Source organism: Schistocerca serialis, chromosome 2 (assembly GCF_023864345.2).
Source record: "Schistocerca serialis cubense isolate TAMUIC-IGC-003099 chromosome 2, iqSchSeri2.2, whole genome shotgun sequence".
NCBI classification, from domain to species: Eukaryota; Metazoa; Arthropoda; class Insecta; order Orthoptera; family Acrididae; genus Schistocerca; species Schistocerca serialis.
Genome location: NC_064639.1, coordinates 433,388,963 through 433,413,841, shown reverse-complemented (window position 1 = coordinate 433,413,841; position 24,879 = coordinate 433,388,963). Strand labels below are relative to the sequence as shown.

General features: G+C 42.5%; 1 protein-coding gene across 1 annotated transcript in view; it reads right to left on the bottom strand.

Annotated features, from left to right (window-relative positions):
* Positions 1-24,639, bottom strand: part of LOC126457292 (aquaporin-11) — a 229,819-nt gene extending 205,180 nt beyond the window's left edge. The window contains exon 1 of the mRNA XM_050093464.1: positions 24,407-24,639. Within this exon, the coding sequence (XP_049949421.1) occupies positions 24,407-24,516 (110 nt within the window). The 5' untranslated portion in view covers positions 24,517-24,639. The remainder of the gene's footprint in view (positions 1-24,406) is intronic.
* Between the last annotated feature and the right edge of the window lie 240 nt (positions 24,640-24,879).

The window sequence follows — 24,879 nt, the reverse complement described above, 5'->3', positions numbered from 1 at the left end:
ATGGCATACACTGACTCGTTTCATAGGTGGCCTGTCATTATCGCTGGCATGGCTGTCATTGACCGGAATGCCATCTTCCGTGCAGAACACGATCGTGCGGACATCTGGTTGACAGTATGTACGATTACATCGTGAATTGGACACTAGACGGCGAAATAGCGATTTCTTGCTTTGATTTTGGACAGTAGTGTATGTCTGAAATGATACGGAAACTCTATTGTAGGCGCCGTCCTGTGGACGTCAGCCACTCAGCATTCTCAGAGAGCTTGTGTTTCGGGTGGGATAATAGCAGTAGATACAGTAGCATTTTGAAGCTTTGGTGTGGCCCGTGAGGCATACTCAAGTGTGTCAAATGGTAGCCAACTAAGCGCAAAATATAGGTGTCCACTTCTGAATCAGTATGTAGTGTACAGAATTAAATTGTCATACAGGATTCAGTAAAGTTATCATGATTTTCTACCAAGTGGTAACGTACGAGAGGCGTTCAATAAGTAACACAACACACTTTTTTCTGAAAGGAGGTTGTTTTTTTTTTCAGGATTACATCGTATTATTCCCCTTTTTTGTGTACTGGATCCTATTTTTCAACATAATCTCCGTTTAGTATGACAGTGTTACGCCACCTTACTGGGAGCGAACACATAGGCGCACGATACCACTCTATTGGTCGACGTCGAAGCCAACGGCTTACTGCATCAATAACATCCCCATAACACAAACACTGTTCCCCGTGGAGTACATCTTTCGTTGGGCCAAACAGATGGAAGTCGGAAGTTTCAACCTTTCGGTCAGAACGGCAGATGAGGAACAATAGTCCAATGAAGTTTTGTGAGCTCCTCTCGGGTGCAGAGATATGTGTAAAGTGTCGCGTTATCATGGAGAAGACGTTCGTTTGCATTTTGGTGGCGACGAACACGTTGAAGTCGTTTCTTCTGTTTCCTGAGAGTAGCACATTACACTTCAGAGTTGATCGTTGCAGCACGAGGGAGGACATCAAACAGAATAATCCCTTCAGAGTCCCAGAAGACCATCGACATGACTTTAACGGCTGAGGGTGCAGCTTTGAACTTTTTCTTCGAAGAGGAAGTGGTGTATCGCCACTCCACGATTTGCCGTTTTGTTTCCTGTTCGAAGTGATGAACCCAAGTTTCATCGCCTGTGACAATGTTCGACAAAAAAAGTCATGATCAGGTGCACAACGTGCAAGCAATTCCGCACAGCTAGTCCTCCGTTGCTCTTTATGGTCTTCTGTCAGGTGGCGAGGAACTTAGCGGGTACACACCTTTGAGAACCCCAACTGGTGGATGAGTGTGTCAGCACTATCAACAGAGACGTCTAGTTGTGCATCGAGGTGTTTGATTGTGTTGTGTCGATGACCTGGAATGAGAGTGTCCGCACGTTTCAACATTTCACGACTCACAGTTGTATGCGGTCGACCGGCAGGTGGTATATCGGACAGGTTTGCGCGACATTGTTGTGGTGATGGCAGACGTCTGGCCCAACGACAGACGCCTCGCCCAAAGACTAACCGTACTTTTGTTCACTACCAGGTCTCCGTAAACGTTCTTTAAGTACCTGTGAATATCTGTGGTGTCCTGATTTTCCGCCAAAACAGACTGAAAGACAGCTCTCTGCTTGGAACGCTGCACCGTTGCAGACACGGTGATGGCTACGTATAGCACCTTCACCTATCGGAGTTCATGAAACTAATAAGGGCTGAATCTAGAACATCCTACGATGTCCTACAACAAATTGCGCATTTTTTCGACCGAAACTGGATGTAAAATGAAACAGCTCTCACCATTCCCGTTAAAGTTCCAAAAAAATGGCTCCGAGCACTATGGGACTTAACATCTGAGGTCATCAGTCCCCTAGAACTTAGAGCTACTTAAACCTAACTAACCCAAGGACATCACACACATCCAAGCCCGAGGCAGGATTCGAACCTGCGACCGTAGCGGTCACGCGGTTCCCGACTGAAACGCCTAGAACCGCACGGCCACACCGGCCGGCTTAAAGTTCCAGGCAAGCTTTCTGTTGAAGGAATATTTTAGGCATCCATCTGAAACTGTGTAGGAAAATGATTTAATTTTTGAATAGTAGTTATTAGATGTGTATTAACCTAGCTGCTAGATACGAGCCCAGAGGCTTACCACTGTGCCAATTTGCTAATTCTGAGGAATGGTCAAATATTTCGCCACTCCAGCGATATGGAGCTACTGAGAGAGCGGCTGCAATAATATCCATCTAGCAGGTAGTTCCGCTTCCGCTTGCGACGGACGCGACTCAGAGACCAGCGAAATATGTCACATAACCGTTGGCCAGGTAGAGGAAATAAATATCCGGCCACGCAGCTGTATGCACAGTTAGTATCTCTCCATTGAAGCCCATGTTACACCGATAGCCGATTACAACTGCTATCTCACCTTTCTGGACCTGGACAACGATTTTGGAACTGATTACGTGTGTGTCTTGCTGTTTAAGACGATTCTGGCTTTGTCCATTGCTATTAATCTGAGCTCAAGTTACTTGTAGCCGTAATGTTCGCTCTTCACGCTTATATCGGCTACCGACTTACTGCAAATTTTGGAAACAATATCTTACGCCCTTGGCGACCGTAACCTCCGTCATTTGTTTCAGGCTACGACACAAAATGGATCAACTGTTCGTTTTCAGTACCCATTGCCGTTTCTAACTACTTCTTTTTAAGGATAAACGGTAGTGCAACTTCTTCACTTTATCTGGTATTCATTATCGCTACTATAAATAAAAGCACCTGTAATGTCTTTTACCCTCCTGTTGACCAAAACGATCCACGCTGCCTTACCAGCACCGCTCGTACCTTTGACTTGACAGATTTGACTAAAATACCACCAACGCTCAGGAAAAGCAGGCTGTAATTCTGCTGATTAAATAAATTTCTGCTTCTGTTAGTCAACGTGTTCGTTTTATTAAAAAAATTGAATATCTTAGTAAACGAATGTGGTGTAACGCTTTAAATTTTCGGAAACTGTTGACGAGATGCACTTAATATTTCCGGATTGTCACTGTTATTGATATACAGAGTGACAATTAATTAATGACCAGGTTTACATTGATAATTTTGTGGTACTGTACTATTTTTTCTGTTTCTTTTCAGGTATAAATAAAGATCAAGACTTGTGAACTGTAGTGATGTAACATGGAATGGTGGAGTGCACAAGAGAGAGCAGCAATAGTGAAATTTTATGTTGCTAGCAATTACTCACTTACCGCTGCTGAAAAAAGGTTTGGCGCTACGTTTAGTGGGTGTGCATGACCTTCTCGAAAGTCAGTTCTGCGATATGTTGAATCGCATAGAACCAGTGGCAATGGAACTGATACCGAACGTTCGGGTAGGCGCTGATCTGTGCACGATGAAGGAAACGTTGAAAGGATGAGAGCTGCTATTACAAACAGCCCAAAGAAATTTGCAAAAGATTGTCACGAGAAACTGGTGTCAGTAGAGAAACGGTAAGCAAAAACCTGAGAAAATATCTGAACATGTTTCCATATAAACTTCAGGTATCCCACAAGTTGAAGCCAGATGACTTTTAAAGTCATTTGTCGCTATTTAACTCTGTGACTGGATTTAAGTAAGCCAATCACAATTTTGGAGAGAGGCTCATAATGACTGATGATGCACACTTCCGTTTATCGTCTTACACGTACAGAATGTGAGATTATGGACTAGGCAAACCCGGCATAGGTTCATCAGCGTCCAAGTTACTGTCTGGTGTGCAATATCAACATTATAGATAATACGCTTACATTTTTTGGAAACTTCAGTGGTGTTACAGCAACTGTTAATGGCCATACTTACAGACAAATACTTAGAGAATTTTTTATTCCAGGGCTACAGCCACGTGCATGCATGTCTCCAACTTCAGGGATATGTTCTTTCTGCAAGACGGTTGAACAAGCCACCTAAGACTTGAAACAAGGAAATTATTGCGACACATATTTCCCAGTCGTGTGATATCGGGCTTTGATGACACTGAATAGCCTTCTAAACCTCAGACTCAACTGCTCCAGGTCTTTATGGAGATATGTAAAGTCTCAAGTATGTTTCAATAAACGAAACAACTTATAGGAATGTAGAGCAGCCGTAAGAAATAGAACTCACTTGATATGAAATGTAACACTTGCAAAGTGTTAGTTCGCAGGCAGGTTTTCATAATATTCAACAGACGATATTTAAAACGAATAATTTTCAGAAAATATGCAATGTCTGGTATTTTCCTGTAGTTTCGTGTGTCTTACTACTTACTTTTTTCAGTTTTTTAGCTGAAAGAATAACACGTAAAATTACACTAAATATAAATTTTGATCATTAAGTAGTTTTCCTTGTGTATATGCGACTATCGTTCTCCCTGCCCACAGCTACACTGAGGTAACGAAAGTCATGGGATACCTCCTAAGATTGTGTCTGACCTTCTTTCGCCTGGCGTAGTGTAGCAACTCGATGTGGTATAGCCTCAACGAGTCGTTGAAGGTCCCCTGCAGAAATATTGAGCCATGCTGCCTCTATAGCCGTACATAATTGCGAAAGTATTGCCAGACCAGGATTTAGTGCACGAACTAACCTCTTGATTATGTCCCATACATGCTCTACTGGATTCATCTCGGGCGATTTGGGTGGCCAAATCATTCTCTCGAATTGTCCAGAATGTTTTTCAAACCAATCGCGAACATTTCTGGCCTTGTCAATGGAGCATTATCACCCATAAAAATTCCATCGTTGTTTAGGAATATGAAATCCATGAATGGCTGCAAGCCGAACATAACCAATTCCAATCAATAATCGGTTCAGTTGGACCAGAGGACCAAATCCATTTCATTTAAACATAGCCCAAAACATTATTGAGCCACCACTAGGTTGCACAATGATTTGTTGACAACATGGGTCCATGGCTACAAGGGCTCTGCGCTACACTCGAGGGCAGCTCTTCCCAACTGAAATCGGTACTCGTAAGACCAGGCCACAGTTTTCCAGTCGTCTAGGGTCCAACCGATATGGTGATGAGCGAAGGAGAGGTGCTGCAGGCAATGTCGTGCTGTTAGCAAAGGTACTCGAATCGGTCGTCCGCTGCCACAGCCCATTAACGCCAAATTTTAAGGCACTGTCCTGACGGGAACGTTTGTCGTGGGTCCCAAATCGATTTATGTGGTTATATCACGCACTGCTGCTTGTCTGTTAGCACTGAGGCCTCCACGCAGACGCCGTTGCACTCGATCGTTAACTGAAGGCTGTAGCCCTCTGCGTCGTCCGCGGTTATAGGTAATGCCCCAATATGGTATTCTCAGCACACTCTTGACACTGTGGATCCCATAATATTGAATTCCAAACGATTTCCGAAATGGAAATCCTCAGGTGTCTAGCTCCAACTACCATTCCGTGTCTGTTAATTCCCGTCATGCCGCTATAATCAAGTCGGAAACTTTTTTACAGCAATGTGCAGTGACCTTCTGCGATGCTCCTGCTTTCGCGGAGTTTTTTCCGTCTGAACGATATGCTTCGCGGCGCGCTGGTTGGCTAGCGCCCTCTTGCTATGCGGGGCCCGGCGCGTGGTGTGCTGCTGTGTAGCACTGTTGCTGTCCTTGCTGTGGCTGTTGGCGAGCGGAAGTGGAGTGTGGCTGCAGTGACCAGTAAACATGGGCTCTGTTGAGGAGTAGTTTCCCCTTTGTGCTGTGAAGAGACCCCCGGAGTTTGTCCTGACTTGTACATCTACGGCAACTCCCTGGATTAATTTTCAAAGGGCGAGCTATTTGTCTTGTGGATTGCTCCGTGTGGCCACTCTGTTTGTTAGAAGGGTGTTCTTCTAAATGGCTTGAGACTTGAGTTCGCATCACTGTTAATCGCAAGTGGAGTTAACTGACTTGCGCCCTGGCTGATTTTGCTATCAGTTCTTGTTTGCTGTCAGCTCGGGCCGACATTCGGCGAATTTGTATCTTATCTGAGTGAACTCTTACTTTCACGATCTGTCAGTGAATTCCTCGCCCGCGAGCTAATGATTAACTTTCAACTTTAGTTGAATTTTGCTGCGCCACTGTCCGCCTATGGGATGTTTTTACTTGTTGAAAACCTTGTGCCCTCAAAGGGCGCTATTCTTGGTAGTTAACACTGCGTACAGGTTTTTCGTTCTTTACAAAGTAAAAGACCTGAGTGGCTCTGCATATTACCTTTCACGAATGTTAACTTGATTCAAGCTGTCTCAACGGCAGAATTGACATCAACTTTAGCTCCAGTTTATTAGGCAATACCGAATTTAAGAATCCTTGATCCGAAACTTACCTAAATTTGCTTTTTACCTTGATGATCCTGTATTTTACCGTTACGGTGAAGTGTATAGTAATGTTGGTTTTGTTTGTATTATAGAAGCTGCTGTCGTGTAGAGCCCATGCTGGGTGTTGTTTATGGTCGGGTCTCGTACACGAAATTGAACGCCAACCGGCAATAGTTCAAAAATGGTTCAAATGGCTCTGAGCACTATGGGACTCAACATCTGAGGTCATCAGTCCCCTAGAACTTAGAACTACTTAAACCTAACTAACCTAAGGATATCACACACATCCATGCCCGAGGCAGGATTCGAACCAGCGACCGTAGCGGTCACGCGGTTCCACACTGAAGCGCTTAGAACCGCACGGCCACACCGGCCGGCCCGGCAATAGTGATCAAATTTGTGTTTACTCTTTTCAGGCTACTGCATTATGTAATGATCACCCGATATTTGTTGTTATGCTTTTCTCTGTAAGCTTCAGATTCTTTGGTTTTTAATCAGGTTGCTCAGTTTGCTCATCTGTGATAGAGACTTTTGCTGCTAAGACAATTTACATAGAATAGTTTGAAATCTTCTAGCTTGCTATAAACTGTGTTAATGCTGCCTGGGTCAGAATTCGTTCGTCAATAGTTAAGGTTTTTTTTTTGTTATTTCGGATTTAACTCAGTGTTGCAGTAATACTGTTTTCATTAAAGTTTTGGGCCGTTAGCTTGTTTGTCCTGCACACCCTCAAGAATTGTTTAATTGTTTGCTTTTAAAATTTTCTTTTATTTAATTCTGTAGCCATGAGTATTCCACCGGTTGCTTATGATAGTATTATTCTATAACTGTGTTGTTACCAGTGTGTTTTGTCAAATATTTTTTTTTACTGTATCCTGAAATTGCGGCTCAGCATTCCACGCCACGCCAACAGCCCTGTGCCCCGCTCCCTACCTTATCAAGAAATCACCTGCGCACAGCTGACAGCTCCCCCACTGCACTGTCATTTTATACCCTGTGTACGCAATACTACAGCCATCTGTAGATCTGCATATCGCTCTGCCATGACCTTTGTCAGCTCAGCGTACAGCAGTAGCTTGTGGTTCATCGACGCTGTTATGATTACAGTCCCTCCATTCCCTAGGAAACAGCTGCTCCATTACGCCTTCTGCAGTCTTCAACATACTCATCTGCTCCTTCCTTCTACAGCATATCTGCTATTTTTTCGAACTTTTCTTGGTCGCTTACTGAGGGTGTCGCACAAAGCAGAAAAAGCTGTCTCCGCTTGGCGCGTAGACTACCGCGAGCGGCAGGCCGTTGCTGGGGGCGTTGGCTCCGCTTTGCTGCCTCGCTCCTCCTGCTGCTGCTGCTGCTGCTACACTTGTGTTATGCGGTGTGTACCGAGCATCAGTTCGAAAATAGAAGAGACACAAGAAATTAACTAAAGCTTAAACATTCAGTTCAGCTTTGTTACTGACACAATCGTTTTCCACCATAATACTTACTGCTACAAATTACGCATTAGTTCTCACAAGCAGAAATCGACGGCATTGTTAACTACCTTAACTACTCCCCTCGCTTCACTTTGTTTTCTAACAAATTTGTTTCAAAGGGTATTTGTAACATCCGCAATGGATTTGCAATTGCTAAATCGCGCTGTCTGAAACAAACAAGGCCGGCAGCGAAATGCGAGACGACTGCCCCCTGGAATTGTCTCAGCAATGCTACATAGAGATTTGTTGTTGTTAGATCCGTAACGTTGGTTGCGGCCGCACAGGATACTGGCGACTCGAAGTACTACTACCGACCTCTACCGATTTAGAAGTAGTGACCTACTGATCATAATAACTTCAACCAATAGTATCCTGCTACAGTTTCCATAAAACCTGGTCAAAAAGGCTCTCCACCACGTCTTCCACAAATGGCTCTGAGCACTATGGGACTTAACATCTGAGGTCATCAGTCCCCTAGAACTTAGAACTACTTAAACCTAACTAACCTAAGGACATCACACACATCCATGCCCGAGGCAGGATTCGAACCTGCGACCGTAACAGTCGCGCGGTTCCGGACTGAGCGCCTAGAGTCGCTCGGCCACCGCGGCCGGCCCACGTCTTCCGGGTACTGCTGGACCACTATTTCGATACACCTCTAACGGATCACATTTACTGGTTTCTAATGTGAACAGATAACTGACAATGAAATTTCTGCAATTTTACGTCAGGAGCAAAACATGAGAAAAAGGGGTGGGAAACAATTGAGGTTTGGCAATACAGAAGGATGGTGAAAATGTGAGATTATTATGAAATGAAGAGCAAATACGAAGGACAAATGAGGGTCGAAGTACTTGTGAAGCCTTGCCTAAAGAAGTGCCAGATAAAAGTGATCTTTGTGGAAGTACCACAGATAATTAACACTGTGAAGATCGGTACAGGGCAGAAATTTGGAGAAGGATCATATACTACAATATACAAAACAATGCAAGCGTACTCTCACCCGTTCTTTATTCTACTTTATTATAAAATTGTAGTCTTAATTCAATGAGTAACGCCTGCTTTAGATATTTTACCCTTTAAAGCGACTGCGTGCTAATATTGCTGTTCTCCACAACTGTTACGTGATATACGTAATTGAAAATCAAAGACTTTTATCACTAGGAGATTTTTTATTGACATTTTAGTTCATGTGCACCGCTGTTGTTATTGCATCCATTCTGTTCCTTTAATTCCGATTCTGTAAACACACTTCGGACACTCATAACTTTTCTTCATCTTAAATGCTTAAAAATAAAGTTACTGACCTCTAAATTCCAATTTTACTATATTTCAGCTTATTAATTCCCATATTAATGTAGTGCAGCTTTCTGATCGTGCTGGTGTCTCCCTATTACTGTAACTGCACTTTAATTAAGCTCACTTACATCCACTAGGTACCCTGACCTGAATCTTCATCACAATACTTATCTGCAATCAACACCGAGTAAATCCGGTGATCTAAGTGTTCATTCAGTATCTACACAGGTACATATAAGACCAATCCCACCGATACACACAACGCAACTTCCTCACTGCTCAACTGTCCCTTAAAGTACTGCGTTATCTAGATGCTCTTGACAATGCTGAAACCCAGAACGACATGCAAACTACGTAATAAATACCTATAAAAATGACACTATATCAAATGAGCTCACACGGCCACGGGTATGGAAGAGAAAGATGTAATATTCATACAGCATGTTGTTGATTTTAGTGTAGTAAGTAAGCTGATACGAAAAGAGTAGGAAAGAATAGGAAATAGGCAATATTAAGCCTGTTCTAAGGAAGATGAAAAAATGAAATAAAAAAAAATGAATCCGATGTTTGGTTTTTCCACATCAGTCATCATACCCACCACCTCAATTCTGCGACATGAAATTCGACTTAACACATAAGCTTCATCTCCTCGCTATGTGATAGCTTTCCCACAAACGCTTCCTCTAATCGTTTCCTTCCGTTTCCGTCCGTGTAGATTAATGATGTCATTCATGTTGCTCATATCTTTGCTATCATCACCACTGCCTTCACTGTTTGATAATACTATAAGAAGAACATCAATTTCTTATCAGTTGGAAAAGCCTCTATTGCCTTCGACAAGCATTCCATGTTTTTAGGATTATTATATTCGTCACATTTATGAATGTTTAAGGTATCTCCGAGATAAATACACTAGTTCCAAAAGTTGAGCACAATCGGAGAAAAGAAGAAAATGAAAAACGGAAACGGGAGCGACCACTGTAAACTGAATGAGCATAAAGATGTTGTCAGAAAGCGAAATTACGTTATCCGCATTGTAAGAAACTACTTCCTGCTTCCAATAAGTAAGTTATTCAACTACAAATAATTGCATCATATGTATGATGTCGCAACCCTGTTTGCACTATTGTTGTCGGCAAAGTGTTGTCTCATGCTGAAGTTTACAACATAATGCCGCAAAGACGCCATGGGGACTGTGTTGCGCGGAGTAAACTCCTCGCACGCTTTGGAACAGATCCAATGCACACGTAGTCTCAGGAGCATTGCGTGTCCCTCGGCGTTTCATTTTAAGGCTCTGGCGGCAATTTTCACTCACAGCAAACGTTCGTCGCGGGCAAGTACCTCCACAATAGTGCCTGCCCTTAATTTCATGACGGAAACCAACAACGTCTGCAAGACAATTATCTGCAGTACTTAACGTCACCTCTGCAATTAACGTATTCTAACAGATTGTCTACCAGAGGCTAGAAGCAGATGCTCTGTGCACAGGTGTTCTGCACAGAGTATTCTCCTGACACCAGTATAAACACGAGTACGTTCAATGGCACGAGGGACATTTCGTAAATAATGCTCACGTTGGTATTACTGTGGATTGTTTGGTGAAACAAGAGTGAAAATTACGTCAGATGTTATTGGGAGCTTGACGAAGAAGCTCGTGTCTTTGTTTTTTTGCTGTATACTCTAACATAGAATTGGGGAGAGATAGAAATAGTTCCTGCAGGGATTCTCAGGTACTGAGATTGTTGAAGACCAGAGGTCGTACATCAAGATCGAAACTTTACGCGGCAAAAACCTGACAGCAATCCAAATTGAATTAAGTGAAGTCTGTCATGAGTTTACAGTGGATCTTTGTAGAGTTTCATGTTGGATTAATCGTTTCAGTTGTGGCCGTGTGAGCATAGACGATAATCCAAGACCCGGAAGGCCAAAAAGGTCAATAGATGAACAAAGAGTGAAACTTGTGGTAGATGCTCCTGAACAAGATCGGAGTGTGATTTATGGACAACACTCTGAAGCCACGGGAATTCCCCAAACATGAGTATTTCGTATTTTGACAAATGATTTGAAGAGGAGAAAAATTTCTACGAGTTGGGTCCCATACTGTTTGGCTGCCGAAGGGAAGCAGAAAGTCTTGGTCATTGAAACCTTGCTCAAACAACGATTTGACCGTGAAGGTCAAGGTCTCTTGTGTCGCATTGTTGCTATTGATAAAACGAGGATTCGAGACTTTGAACCGGAGCTGGAATCAGAGTCCAATGTATGGAGAGCTTCGGATACGCCACACCAAAAAATTTCGATACAATGAATCAAAGCTCAAGTAAATGATGATTTTTGCTTTTGATCACCAAGGAATCATCATGACAGATAGTCACATGTGGGACAAGTGTTACAGCAGTGTATTATTCTAACTTCACGCAAATCCTGCGGAGAAAAATGTACAAAACCCGACCTCAGTTACTCGAGGCTCTTTCTTCACAAAAATGGTTTCCCGCATATCGGCAATGTTGTAGCCCAAAAACTGCGCGAATACAGAAGTGCTGCCGCATCCTCCATACAATCCGAACATTCGTCCACCAGATTTCAACTTGTTCCCGTAATTGGAAAAATCCTATGCTTGGCCGTCGTTATCTTTCTCTGGAAGAGATTTCTACCACCGTTAACTGAGCCATTCGACAGATGAACAGAAGTGGTGTCCTGGGTGTCATAATGGAGCTTCCGACACGTTGGGATCAAGTCTTAGAGAAGCAGGGAAACTATATTAAAGGACTGTAAAGTGATACTGAAAAACAAACAAAAAAGCAAAAAAAGCGTGTAAACAAAAAATATTAATGTGCATTATTTATGAAATGTCCCTTGTAATGCAGCAACTTAGAGATCGGTTCATGAGTGAATGTAGGGAGACGGATGTGGCAGATGAATTCTACTTCACTTTAGTATATAAATTTCACTGCACATTTCTCTGGAGAGATGATCGTTGCCTGTACAAGGAGATGAACTTCGTGGCAAGAGCTTATTTCGACGGTGGCGGGGTCCTGATATGGACATTAATCAAGATGGACGTACGGAGCTTCCCGTATTTTATTTTTATTTATTCACGCGTAAAGTTCCGTAGGACCAAATTGAGGAGCAAATCTCAAAGGTCATGGAGGATGTCAGTACATGAAATTAAAACATAAAAGTCAAAACAGATAAAAATAAAATGTTTATAAAACCGAAAAAAGTCAGTCCCTAAGTTTAATTAAACGCAATCAACAATACAACAAGAATCAGCTTAATTTTTCAAGGAATTCATCGACAGAATAGAAGGAGTGACCCATGAGGAAACTCTTCAGTTTCGTTTTGAAAGCACGTGGATTACTGCTAAGATTTTTGAATTCAAGTAGTAGCTTATTGAAAATGGATGCTGCTTTCTGCGCAATAGTTAAGAAAGTCCGAACCAAATGCAGGTTTGATTTCTGCCGAGTATTAACCGAGTGAAAGCTGTTTATTCTTGGGAATAAGCTAATACTGTTAACAAGAAATGACACTAAGGAATAATATACTGCGAGACCGATGTGGAAATACCCAGACTCGCGAACAGGGGTCGACAAGAGGTTCGTGAACTTACACTACTTATTGCCTGAACCACCCGTTTCAGAGCCAAACATATTCTTTTAAAATGGGAAGAGTTACCACAGAGTATAATACCATACGACACAAGCAAATGAAAATAAGCAAAGTAGACTAATTTTCATGTAGAACGATCACTCACTTCAGATACGGTTCGAATAGTAAAACTGGCGACATTAAGTCTTTGAACAAGACCCTGAACGTGGGCTCTCCACGACAGCTTACTATCTATCTGAACCCCTAGAAATTTGAACAGTACAGTTTTACTAATCATATGCTCATTCTGTGAAATTAAAACGTCAGGTTTTGTTGAATTGTGTGTTAGAAACTGTAAAAACTGAGTATTATTGTGATTTAGCGTTAGTTTATTTTCTACAAGCCATGAACTTAGGTCATGAACTGCAGTATTTGAAACCGAGCCAATATTGCACACAACATCCTTTACTTCCAAGCTAGCGTCATCGTGAAACAGAAATAAGAGTTACCCATAATACTACAGGGCATATAGTGGCCCCAACACTGATCTTTGGGGCACCCTCCACTTGACTTTATCCCACTCAGACCCCCCATCACAGCCATTCTCAACACTGTAAATAATGACCTTTTGATATCTGTTGCTAAAATAAGAGGTGACCCAATTGTGAACTACTCCCCATATTCCGTAACGGTCCAACTTCCGGAGCAATATTTTGTGATCGACACAATCTAACGCCTTAGTTAAATAAAAAAGCAATATGGCTATCGTTCGAAACCTTTTATTTAACCCATCCAATACCTCACCGAGAAAAGAGAAAATATCATTTTCAGTTGTTAAACGACTTCTAAAGCCTATCTGTACATTTAATATCAAATCGTGTGATATCAAATGCTCAATTATCCTTACACACACAGCCTTTTCAATAACTTTTGCAAACGCTGATGGCATAGAATTAGGTCTAAAATGGTCTACATTACCCCATTCTCCCTTTTTATAAAGCGACTTTACTACTGAGTACTTTAATCGTTCAGGAAATTGACCATTCCTAAAGGAGGAATCACAAATATGGTTAAATACAGGGTTAACATGTGCAGCACAGTACTTCAATATTCTGCTAGACACTCCATCATAACCATTAGAGTCCTTAGTCTTCAGTGATTTAATTATTGACTCAATCTCCCTCTTATCTGTATCACAGAGAAATATTTCAGACATCAGTCTTGGAAAGGCATTTGTCAAGAAAGCTATACGATTTCCTGTAGAAACTAATTTTTTATTTAATTCACCAGCAATGCTCAGAAAATTATTGTTAAACACTGTACATATATCTGATTTATCAGTAACAGAAATATTTTTACTGCGAACTGACTTCATATTGTCGACCTTGTGCTGCTGACCAGACACTTCCTTCACAACTGACCATATGGTTTTAATTTTATCCTGTGAATTAGCTATTCTATTTGCATACCACATACTCTTTGCCTTCCTAATAACATTTTTAAGCACCTTACAATACTGTTTGTAATGGGCTACTATAGCTTGATTGTGACTGCTTCTAACATTTTGATATAATTCCTGCTTTGTGCTACATGATATCCTTATCCCTCTAGTGAGCCCACCCGGGCTGCCTATTAATGCTAGTACCTCGTTTAGAACGTTCTAATGGAAAGCAACTCTCAAAGAGCATGAGAAGTGTGTTAAGGAAAACATTATATTTATCTATGTTATTATCACTATAAACATCCTGCGACTCATGTTCCTTAACAAGGTTTAAAAAACTCTCTATTGCTGTTGGATTAACTTTCCTACATAGCTTGTAATTAAATGTGACATTTGTTCGAGTACTAAGGCCTTTTAATGTTAAAATTTCTGCATCATGGCCTGAAAGGCCATTAACCCTTTTACTAACAGAATGCCCATCTAGTAATGAAGAATGAATAAAAATATTGTCTATGGCTGTACTACTGCGCCCCTTCACCCAAGTTGGAAAAAACACAGTCTGCATGAGATCATACGAATTTATGAGACTACCAACTTGCTTTTTCTTGCACCATCATACACAAAATTTATATTGCAGTCACCACATATAGCTAATTTCTGGTACTTCTTACAAAGTGAATCAAGAACCCTCTTTAGCTGGAGCAGAAATGCTCCTTTGAAGTCAGAGTTAGGGGATCTATAAACAACAATTAGAAATTTAGTTTCACTAAATTTAACTACCCCAGCACAACATTCAAATTTCTGTTCAGTGCAGTGCCGTGATACCTCTATGGACTCGAATGGAATACTGTTTTTTACGTAGATAGCCACTCCCCCACCCCACAAGGAACTCCTTGAAACACAGCCAGCTAATCTGTATCCTGCTAAAGGTAGCCTCTCAATTGTCTAATTATCTAAGTGGTGCTCTGATATACCAATAATTTCAGTCAACATCTATAAGCAGTTCACTAACTTTATCTCTAATACCTCTTATACTTTGATGAATATGCTAATTCCTTCTCTACTTGGAAACATGACGTTCTCTGAAGGTGAGCCCTTAGTTAGAGGGACTTCCTTTAAGCAGGTATGCCTGTCAACTGACTTCAATCTAAAAATGGTGCAGCTCTACTACAGGAATTTTTTTCGTTAGCCGTATGAAGAATACTCCTAACACTCAGATGTACTGTAAATATTTGTCTATTTTTTCATTTGTATCTTTAGTGTAGACATGTTTTCATAAAGAACTTCCATATAATGCTACTATGATGATTCGTCGAAAGCGAACATATCTACCGCATGGGCTGTTAGATTCGTCTGTGGATGTAAATTTTAGAGCTTGTGTAGGAGGGAAATTATAAACCGGCTGCTGCAACAAAGGCTCTTCCTTATCTCTGTGCAGCTGTTTGTCTGGAATGAGAACGACTGTCAAAAGACCTATTTAATAAACCGATACAAAATAAGCTACTAATAATTTTATAGTTGAGGTAGTGATGAAGTCTGAAAACATCGCAGCTCAATTGTTCTATCAGTTTCAATGTTTTCATACTTTTAGATGGAAGAAATGTGGAATCGATGAGCTGTCTCATTTTCATATGATATATACTATACATCGAATGTGCTGTACATTGATTCCTACATTATGTACCTGAATATGAATCTTTCTGGCTTCCAAATCTATTGCAATTAAAATAAGATAGAAATACAGCTGTTTGTATACAAACAAAAAGTCAGTGAATGGTATTTATTTTCTATCTTGAAACGCAGGCCAAGTCACTACCAAGCATGTACAGAAACAGGGGGTAATTCACGATGTCCTATATTAACTGTTTGGCTGCTGTAAAGACATGCTCTTGTTTTGTCACTGTTCTCTCTCTCTCTTGTTTTTAATGCGGCTCTCTGTTTCATAACTTTTGTAAGTACATTTTACGGACACTGTCGACTTCCAAGGAGAATTTGGATTTTGTGATTAAGCCTTATCTAGTGCCACAGCGTTCCGGCATCCTTTTTAGGAAATATACCCATGTTTTTCTCCTTGATGCTAAATTTTTGACACTAAAGTAAAAACAAATGAAAGCAGATGAAAAGCTCTGCGGATGGGTGGCAGATTTAACAACTCTCGCGTCTCGTTCATGTGTCCCCTTGTTTTTATTTTTAAAAGGTGGCCACTTGAAATCAAACGTCTGCGGCTTCCACAGTCTTAAATTAGTACTATGTTGTTCATTCTCGCTATCAGAAAATCCTAACTTTCTATCTGCCATTCTTGTGGTCACTAGTTTTTTTCGCCATGGCTCTTATCTTGCAGCCTCAGAGGTCTTTCAAATGACACAACTCCCCGTCTTTCTAATTCTTTTCTATCCAGTGATCCGTACAATACATTTAATTCTGTGAAAACAACAACGTGCTCCTAGTTAGTGTAACAACAGGACCACGGTCGGTGAGTAACAGCGGTTAGTACCGCTAACTCGTACTCAAGACTTGTACAGGTCCCATAGTTGTGGAATTAATTAGTAACTCCTTGCCACGGTGTCTGGACCCTTGTATTCACAATTATGGGGGTCCGACATTATTACACGTACATTTTGTGACCATGAAGCGCAATAAACAAACTGTCCAAAGTTGAAAGTGTAATAAATAATAGCATGGTACAATAGTCAGAAACATCTGTATTGTCAGGTTTAGTTTTAGTATCGAAATTTTCCTCGTTGTTCTACTCAACTAGTCGCTCTAAGCATTTCTGCTTTGTCGTGTGGGAATTTCTGTCCTTTTGTAATCGAAAAAATATGGAGAAAGAAAATCCACCACCGCGCCGGCGTTGTCAGTAGCACAAGTAGCTGTTGGTACCGTCCGGCATGTCACGCTTGTCCTGGTGGCGACATATGAATATTGCAAAATTATTTCCTTTGTAGTTAATGGAATGACTATCATCAGGGTTTAAGTTCGGAGTATTCCATTCTCACGTGAAAACAATTAGTCTGGTGTTGAATCGCTTCTTACTTGCCGTTTTTAAGACATAAGTTCTTCATGGAACCGCTTCCACGAAGCTGATCTTTGTTTATTGTGGAAATTGTGGAAACGAATGATACGACAGCAACGTCTCACTGCAATTAGTACACCGTCGCAGTAGTACATTAGAGAGAGTACATTGTAGACGTGAGTAACGCTGTAAGAGCATTGCACTCCAGGCAGAATTAGAGCAAGGAGGAGAATAACTTCATGTGCGTTGTGAAGGAAGTCAGTAGTGATATGCTGTTCTTCCAGAAGTCAACTAGTGACTCATGTTAATACTAACTGCGGAAAAGGGACATGCAGAGTACGCTTCAACTTCCTAACTGAATATCATTTGCCTTACTGTACTCCTAACTATCATGTATTATCCAGTTCAAATGGTAACAAGCTGGGGATAAAACGTTCTCAAGGTGATCGCTTGGATAGCTGGTAGAAGGACAGCAAATGGGTAATACGTTAGTTTGAAGCAGACTATTCAGTTAAAAGACTTCTTTGTTGACATTGGAAGTACGATTTGAAGCACTAAAGAAGAGAATTTAACGTTTGAGCTTTATTTATTATCGTGAACTAATGGACACTATTGTTTCTCTGAAAAAACCTGTTGTCACAAACAAATATGTGTATGGTTAGAGTGTAAAATCAGAGTAAATGTTTGTTCTCAGTCATTGGGCAAAAAGTGAATTTTTTAATGTGTATGTTATGATGGAGAGAAAGGGGAGGGCTGGGAAGGCAAATAAGAGACTAAATGTTGCGGGGAAAGGACGTGTAGCTTAATAACAGTAAGTGGACACTGGCAATGTTTCGAATGTACAAGAAGGAAAAAATGTCAACTATTTAAAAATTCAAATACCTCACGTAACAAATCTGTGGGCTACTGACTTTTGTCCAATGTGGATATCCGTACTTGAAGAAGCAGTTACAAAATTCACTACTGCCTACCGTTTCCAGTACATTTGTTAGTGCCGGCCGTGGTGGCCAAGCGGTTAAAGGCGCTACAGTCTGGAACCGCGCGACCGCTACGGTCGCAGGCTCGAATCCTGCCTCGGGCATGGATGTGTGTGATGTCCTTAGGTTAGTTAGGTTTACGTAGTTCTAAGTTCTAGGGGACTGATGACCTTAGAAGTTAAGTCCCATAGTGCTCAGAGCCATTTGAACCATTTTGAACATTTGTTAGTAAATTATTTGCTAACGTGTACAGAACAGACTTTTTTATTGGGTATTGTGTACTCCTCTAGCAAATTTTTGTATCCGAGAAAAATCATCCGCTAACTTTGGAATCGGAGGACATAGCTAGAGTGTTATCGAGTTTTCTGATGTCTCTATAGGACTGAAAAATAGCGCAGATCATAAATTTGCGTCTTAAAATGTGTCTGCGTTGAGGCAAGCAGCCATCCTGTGTACAACTGAAGTGTGCAGTAACTTGGGGGACGTGAAATGTGCTGATTGGAGAAGTCATTAAAATAGGCGGAAGATTAGGAATTTATTACACTTTCAACTTTGAAGGACCAATGTTTATTGCGCTCCATGGCCACAACATAACATCATAATCTAACAACTGCCACTTTAAAATAAAATTGTCATGAAATCTCTACCTCTCTCACTATATTTAAAAAAAATGCTTTAACAACTCACTGAAACCACTGCTGTCTCCTAATCAGTATTTCAGATCCATCGATCCACTGCGAAAGGGGAGTGTAGGTAGGGGCATAATAACGTGTGCAGCGGTTGATATAAGAGAGAGATCCCAAGCGGCCTGTACGATAGAGCGTATCGTCACTAGAGCATCACCTGAACGTGCAATGTACCCAAGCGACAATTACAACGAGCTGCCCAGCTAGACGAGTCCGAGAGGGGCCGCATCGTTGGGCCATCCGGTGGTACGGACACCACTATTGCCCGCTCTGCGCGGCAATGAATACGGGCAGGCAAGCGTGCACAACATGTAGAATCCGAGCGTCCGATATGCATCACAAGGAGGGAGGACCGGTAGATTGTCAGCGACGCGCGAACAGATCTAGCGGCAACGATAGGGCCCAATGAGCGCGTCGCCCTGCCTTCTATGCTACGTCCCGTAAAGTGCTAGTATCATTGGCAGACTGTTGCATGAAGTAAGACTTACTGGAAACCGATCGTTACTACGCCTGACACTCATACCCCAGCAGCATCGCTCCCGAGTCGCCTGGTGTCGGCAACGACGGACAAGGGGCGCTGCAGGCTGGCAGCGGGTCAGCTTTAGTGACGAGTCCTGCTTCTGCCTTGGAGGCGACTGCTACCGCGTCCGTGTCTGAAGACACAGTAGAGACCGCCACGAAGAGCGGTTTGTGGTCCCACCAAACGTTCCGTCAGCCTTGCATGACGGTGTAGGGAACGACATCCTATGGTGTCGTTCACCGTTAGTATTCCTAACGGACTCTGTCACAACCGTACGGTGCAACCAGTGGCTCTGCCGTTCGTGAACGCCCATAAGCAGGACAGTGCTCTTTCTCGTACTGCTGTCCCCTTCCGTGCACGCCTAGCAGATGTGGATATCCTGCCACGGCCAGCCGCATCTCCCGATCTCCCCCCGACTGAGAATGTGTGGGGTGCCATGGAGCGTCCCATCAGGACCCCAACTCTACCCACCTGTCTGTTGTAACTGCGCGCTCAGGTGCACGCGGTATGAGATGGATTACGACAGGACTGTATCCCTGGCCTGTACAACTCCCTGCCGATGTATCTGTACACATGTATCCACAATTATAGGGGTCTGACGTTATAACATGTATATTTTGTGGCCATGTAGCGCAATAAACATTGGTCGTTCAAAGTCGTTGAAAGTGTAATAAATCCCACATGTGTAGCACCATCTATTCGCCTGCCAACAATAACTGCAATTGGCCTTGTCTTTCCAGGCGCAGCTCTGTTTATGACGATGATTGTAATATCGCCTGCCCTCTTAGCTGAGTCTTGCCCGCAAGGTAGTTCACCGTCTTCGGTCAGAGGGTTAGCTGCTCTCTGTAATAAAAAAAAAAAAAACTGAGTTAATGTATCAACGATGAACTTCAACAAGTGTCACAGGATGTCCGCCCGAACAAATACAACAATCAACTACGAACAAAATGAAATTAAGGAAAAAAAGAAGTGTCAGCGTGTATGACTGTCATACAGCGGACGCGGGTTCGATTCTCGGCCAAATCGGATATTTTTTTCCGCTCGCAGTGGGTGTTGTATTGCCTTCATTATTATTTGAACACCATTGACACACAAGTCGCCCAGTTTGGCGTCAACTGAAAAGACTTGCAACTCAGCAGGCAAACTTTCCCGGCCACCAACGCAATATGACCATTTTATTTCAGTATAATATTACGATGAGCGCTTTGTTACCCAGTTAATTGTTATACCGTTTGTCAGGAGATGAGAATAGAACAGTTGAATAGGGACCGACGTCATATAATGCAGACCGGAAACATTCCCAGATCATTGGCCAGTGGAATAAGTATAGTCTACTGCAGTGTAGATAATCTATGCTGTCTCAGAAGGAGCAACATGGATATATTTTGAAAGTTATATGCAAAGTGAATGGAAGTGTCATAAAACAGGTTTACTACTGCTAAATGAGACAGAGAACAGCTAAATGTCTCACTGTCGTAACCAATTCAAGATTTGGAATGGCACCATGTGCATGCTCATTGTCACGATACGGAACAAAGCTGGTAAAAGTGCAATGAAGCAGGTATAGACTTAATAGCGTTTCTCTAAACACTGCAATAATATAGTGAGTATGTATGAAACCTTTGTGTATATGAATTACCGTGTACAGGCTGCTGAAACCACTGCAGAGTGAAACGGAAGCGTTTCGTCTTCCACTCGCTTTATAGTAAGGGAAGGCATGCAAAATTACCGTACTGCTCGAGAATGGATAGCTGCAATTTATGAAGCTTGCTGCATGTTTGTATAAACTTATTCATAGCCTCATTGACGGCATTTTATAAAATGAGTCTGTGCTGAGCAGTGAAAAAAAAGCCGAAACGTCACATAAGTTTTGAATGACACTGAAACGTCTATAATCACTAAGTGCAACTATATAGAACCGTATGGAACTCGCATAGTCCTAACACAGTTCACGCCTCACAAGCCCATCGGCAGACATTTCTACACAGTACTACATAAAGCCTCACTACTTGTGCGCGCAAAATAACCTTAACTTTACAGCATAACAGTTGTCTCTCTTGACTGACTAAAACAAAGTGTATTTCTGTTCGCAGACGTTTACATCATACGCTGCCCTCCTCCACTCCCCTCTCCCCTCGCCCCTCCCAACCCCCCCCCCCCATACTATTCCCATTCAAATTTCAGAACCACACTCAGCAAGAAGTACCAACCCAATACTCTGCTGCAATCACGTCTAGCAGCAAAGAAAACAAGGCAGTTTATACTTGAGCTACTGTACGCTGAATTGTTTGATCCATGTGTGTTTTCATCCGAAAAGATGTATGATGGTAAAATAGCGAATGTATCATGTCTTATTCTCCAGAGAAAATCATTACAGCCTTCACCCTCTCAAGTCCAATGAAAATCTTATAGTATTTTTTTGGCATCTGAGGTTCCATAGGCAGAAATTAGAAACAGTAAAGACGGAAAGGGAAAGGGCCAGGGGAAGGAGGCTTTTATTTGTTCAGACGCGTCGCAAAATATTGAAAGAATTACTTCGATAGATCACAGGTCTATGCCAGGGATGGACTTATATGTGGGTTGTTTTCAAATTTTTATATATTTATGTACAACACATGTAAAACATGTATAAATGTATTTAACTCAGATGAACATAATGACCCTTGCTGACGACATATTCAACATCTAAATTCGAAAGTTCATTACGGTAAATAAGAAGACTAACAAGAGGGTTTGGAGATGCTCATAAGCAAATCAAGCAATAACAATATTTTTTGAGTACTTTAACTGAACTGAAAAGAATGTAATCGATTACAGAACTTGATAAGAGCAGCATTTCGCTTACAAAAATGTAACTATGCCCAATAAAGGTTTTGTCCATTGTAAATCACATTTTTAAATTTGTAAAAGGTCGTAAACGTTCTTCAACATAATATGTTCGAAACTACGAAAAGTACCTTCAAAACCCATCATTGCTTACGATCCTCCTTACATAAGTTTCGACTGGAGGAATCATTATTAAGAAAACTAACACCCCACATTATATAAGTCTGTGTCAGTGATTCCCTGGATAACAGTTCAGTTTCAGCTTTGGTGTGTGCCACGTGATTCCCTCGTGTCAAAATCTACCAAATCATATAATTCATTCTGTTCTTCTCTGTTGGGCCATATGAAAGGATGTTCGTATGATCCTTCTAACGTAATGTGAACATATCTCGTAACCAATCATTGCAATCAAAACTGTTTTTGAGCGAACGCATCACATATCGCGCATTAAATTTGTCCAAGATTTTATGCATAAACTATAACTATGCGCTATGAGTATATATACGTCAACCCACAATTATTTTAAGTCTAGGTTTAAGAGAATGGCACACGAACCAGCCGCTATCTAAAATAAAATGTTGGCCCTCAAATTAGAGCCAAGCTAGCTAGCATTCTTGACGGAAATACAACGCTACTAAAACACTTGAATATAAAGTAATTTATAACAGATATACGACTGGGTTGTAGAGGAAATTCAATTGCGACGTATAACTTGGAAATGGATAGGAGAGAATTCTCGTAAAAGGGATAAGTGGTAACGAAACCTTATTAGGCTTCTGCTATGTCATCTAAACTGCTTAAAATTGTATGCAGTTCGTACCTGTCAGTTATTTGAAACACCAATGTTTAAACCTCATAAAATATATGATCATTCATGTACCATAAACGCTACTTCTAAAATGCACTTTGTTTTCGCTATAAGCGTTTTGTGAAAGTTGCCAGGATATTGGAACCAGTGACGAAGATTTTATTAAATAAAAAATGAAACGGGTACGAGGACGAAGCAGTTCATTACAGCAAGTTGATAGACATAGAATACAGGTAATAAAGTATTTGTACAGCAGCTACGGGTGCTAGGGCTGCACAAGTGACGAAACGTATCTTACTGTCTCATTACTATTCCTTTTTGTGTGTCTGTGAAAGGTTCTCCATTACATCTTGTACTAAAGACAGATGTTCACATTCATGGACGTTCATAAGTAGTTCCGTTTGCAGTGTAGTGACGAATCTTGGGGTGTAGTGTATGTTAAATTATAGATAGTTTGTAAACAAACATACAGAAACTTTTCGGACACCTCTCGTAAGGAAGGGGATTCCCGTTTTGCTCCACGAAGATGCAGTATTTTCTTTTAAACTGCACCAGCATAAAACTTCCTGGCAGATTAAAACTGAGTGCCGGATCGAGACTCGAACTCGGGACGCGGTACTGGCCGACGTAAAGCTGTGATGAGGGGGCGTGAGTCGTGCTTGGGTAGCTCAATTGGTAGAGCACTTGCCCGCGAAAGGCAAAGGTCCCGAGTTCGAGCCTCGGTCCGGCACACAGTTTTAATCTGCCAGGAAGTTTCATATCAGCGCACACTCCACTGCAGCGTGAAAATCTCATTCTGCACCAGCATAGTTTTGACAAATTTTCAGAATGCAGAAAATAAGCGAAATAATATGCTTGGTAAAATTTGCTGTGGAGCTTGTGCCAAAAACGTTGGGAAATGTTACAGAAAGCCAGGAGATCAAGGGAAAGGCATATTCTACCTCGATATTCGATGATTGCTTCGCAGAGAATGGAGCATATGCATCTGCATAAGCGTACTCCACGCTCATATTATTACACCTCACAAAATTTGAATTTTGAGTACGCAATCACTCGCTCTCTAAACTGCCGACTTGTTTGTATCAAAATATTGTCAAACACGCAACACCATTCAAGAAATAAAACCGCCGTTATAGAAGTCATCCAGTGTGTAGTGGTTTGCTCTGAGCACGAGTAACCAGCACCGCCGAAGGCACACTGCGGTGGAATCAGAGCTGCCGTTTTTATCGTCGGATTTTGTAATACGAGCACGTGTCCCCCGGTAGCGAGGCGACAGTAAGCGATGGTATTAGCGGCTGTCGTGTGGCCTGGTGCCTGCTGGCCGCTCTCTCATCGGCGTGGGAGGGGATCGCGGCGAGCGGCGCCAGCGCTTTGTATTACAGGGGGGCACGCCGCACCGAGGCCAAAAAACGTATCGGCGCGACCTCCCGGCCCGGTGCAGCTGCCGCGGTGGCGGTGCGCGGTGCGCGCAACTCACCCATACTGCTTGTTGATGGTGACGAAGGCGTAGGGTTTCATGGCGAGGCCGCGGCGAGCACTGGTGCCTAGCGGCACTCTGGCGAGCGCTCGCGTTATTTTGGGCGCCATCCGGGGGCGTGCTGATCTGTGCCGAGCTCTGGCCGCTGCTCCTCGCCTCTCCTCTCCTCTCCCGGACCGAACCGATCCGGCCCACTCCGAGACGCGCCGGGCAGTGCGCGCCGCCCGCCGCCGCCGCCGCCGACGCCGACGTCGCGGGCGACGGCGCACGAGCGCCGCCGGTCGGGGCTCGGAGCCCTCCCGGCACCTCCTCTGGGCTGGGGCGCCACCACAGGGCCGCCTCGGAGCTGAGGGCACTCGGCGGCCAGCTACGCTACCGCGGACGCGAGGTGTCACGAACCTACTAGCGCTGGGGGGAACGCAGCATGTATAATCCAAAACAGCTCCTTCGGACCAATGCAAATGAACTTTGAA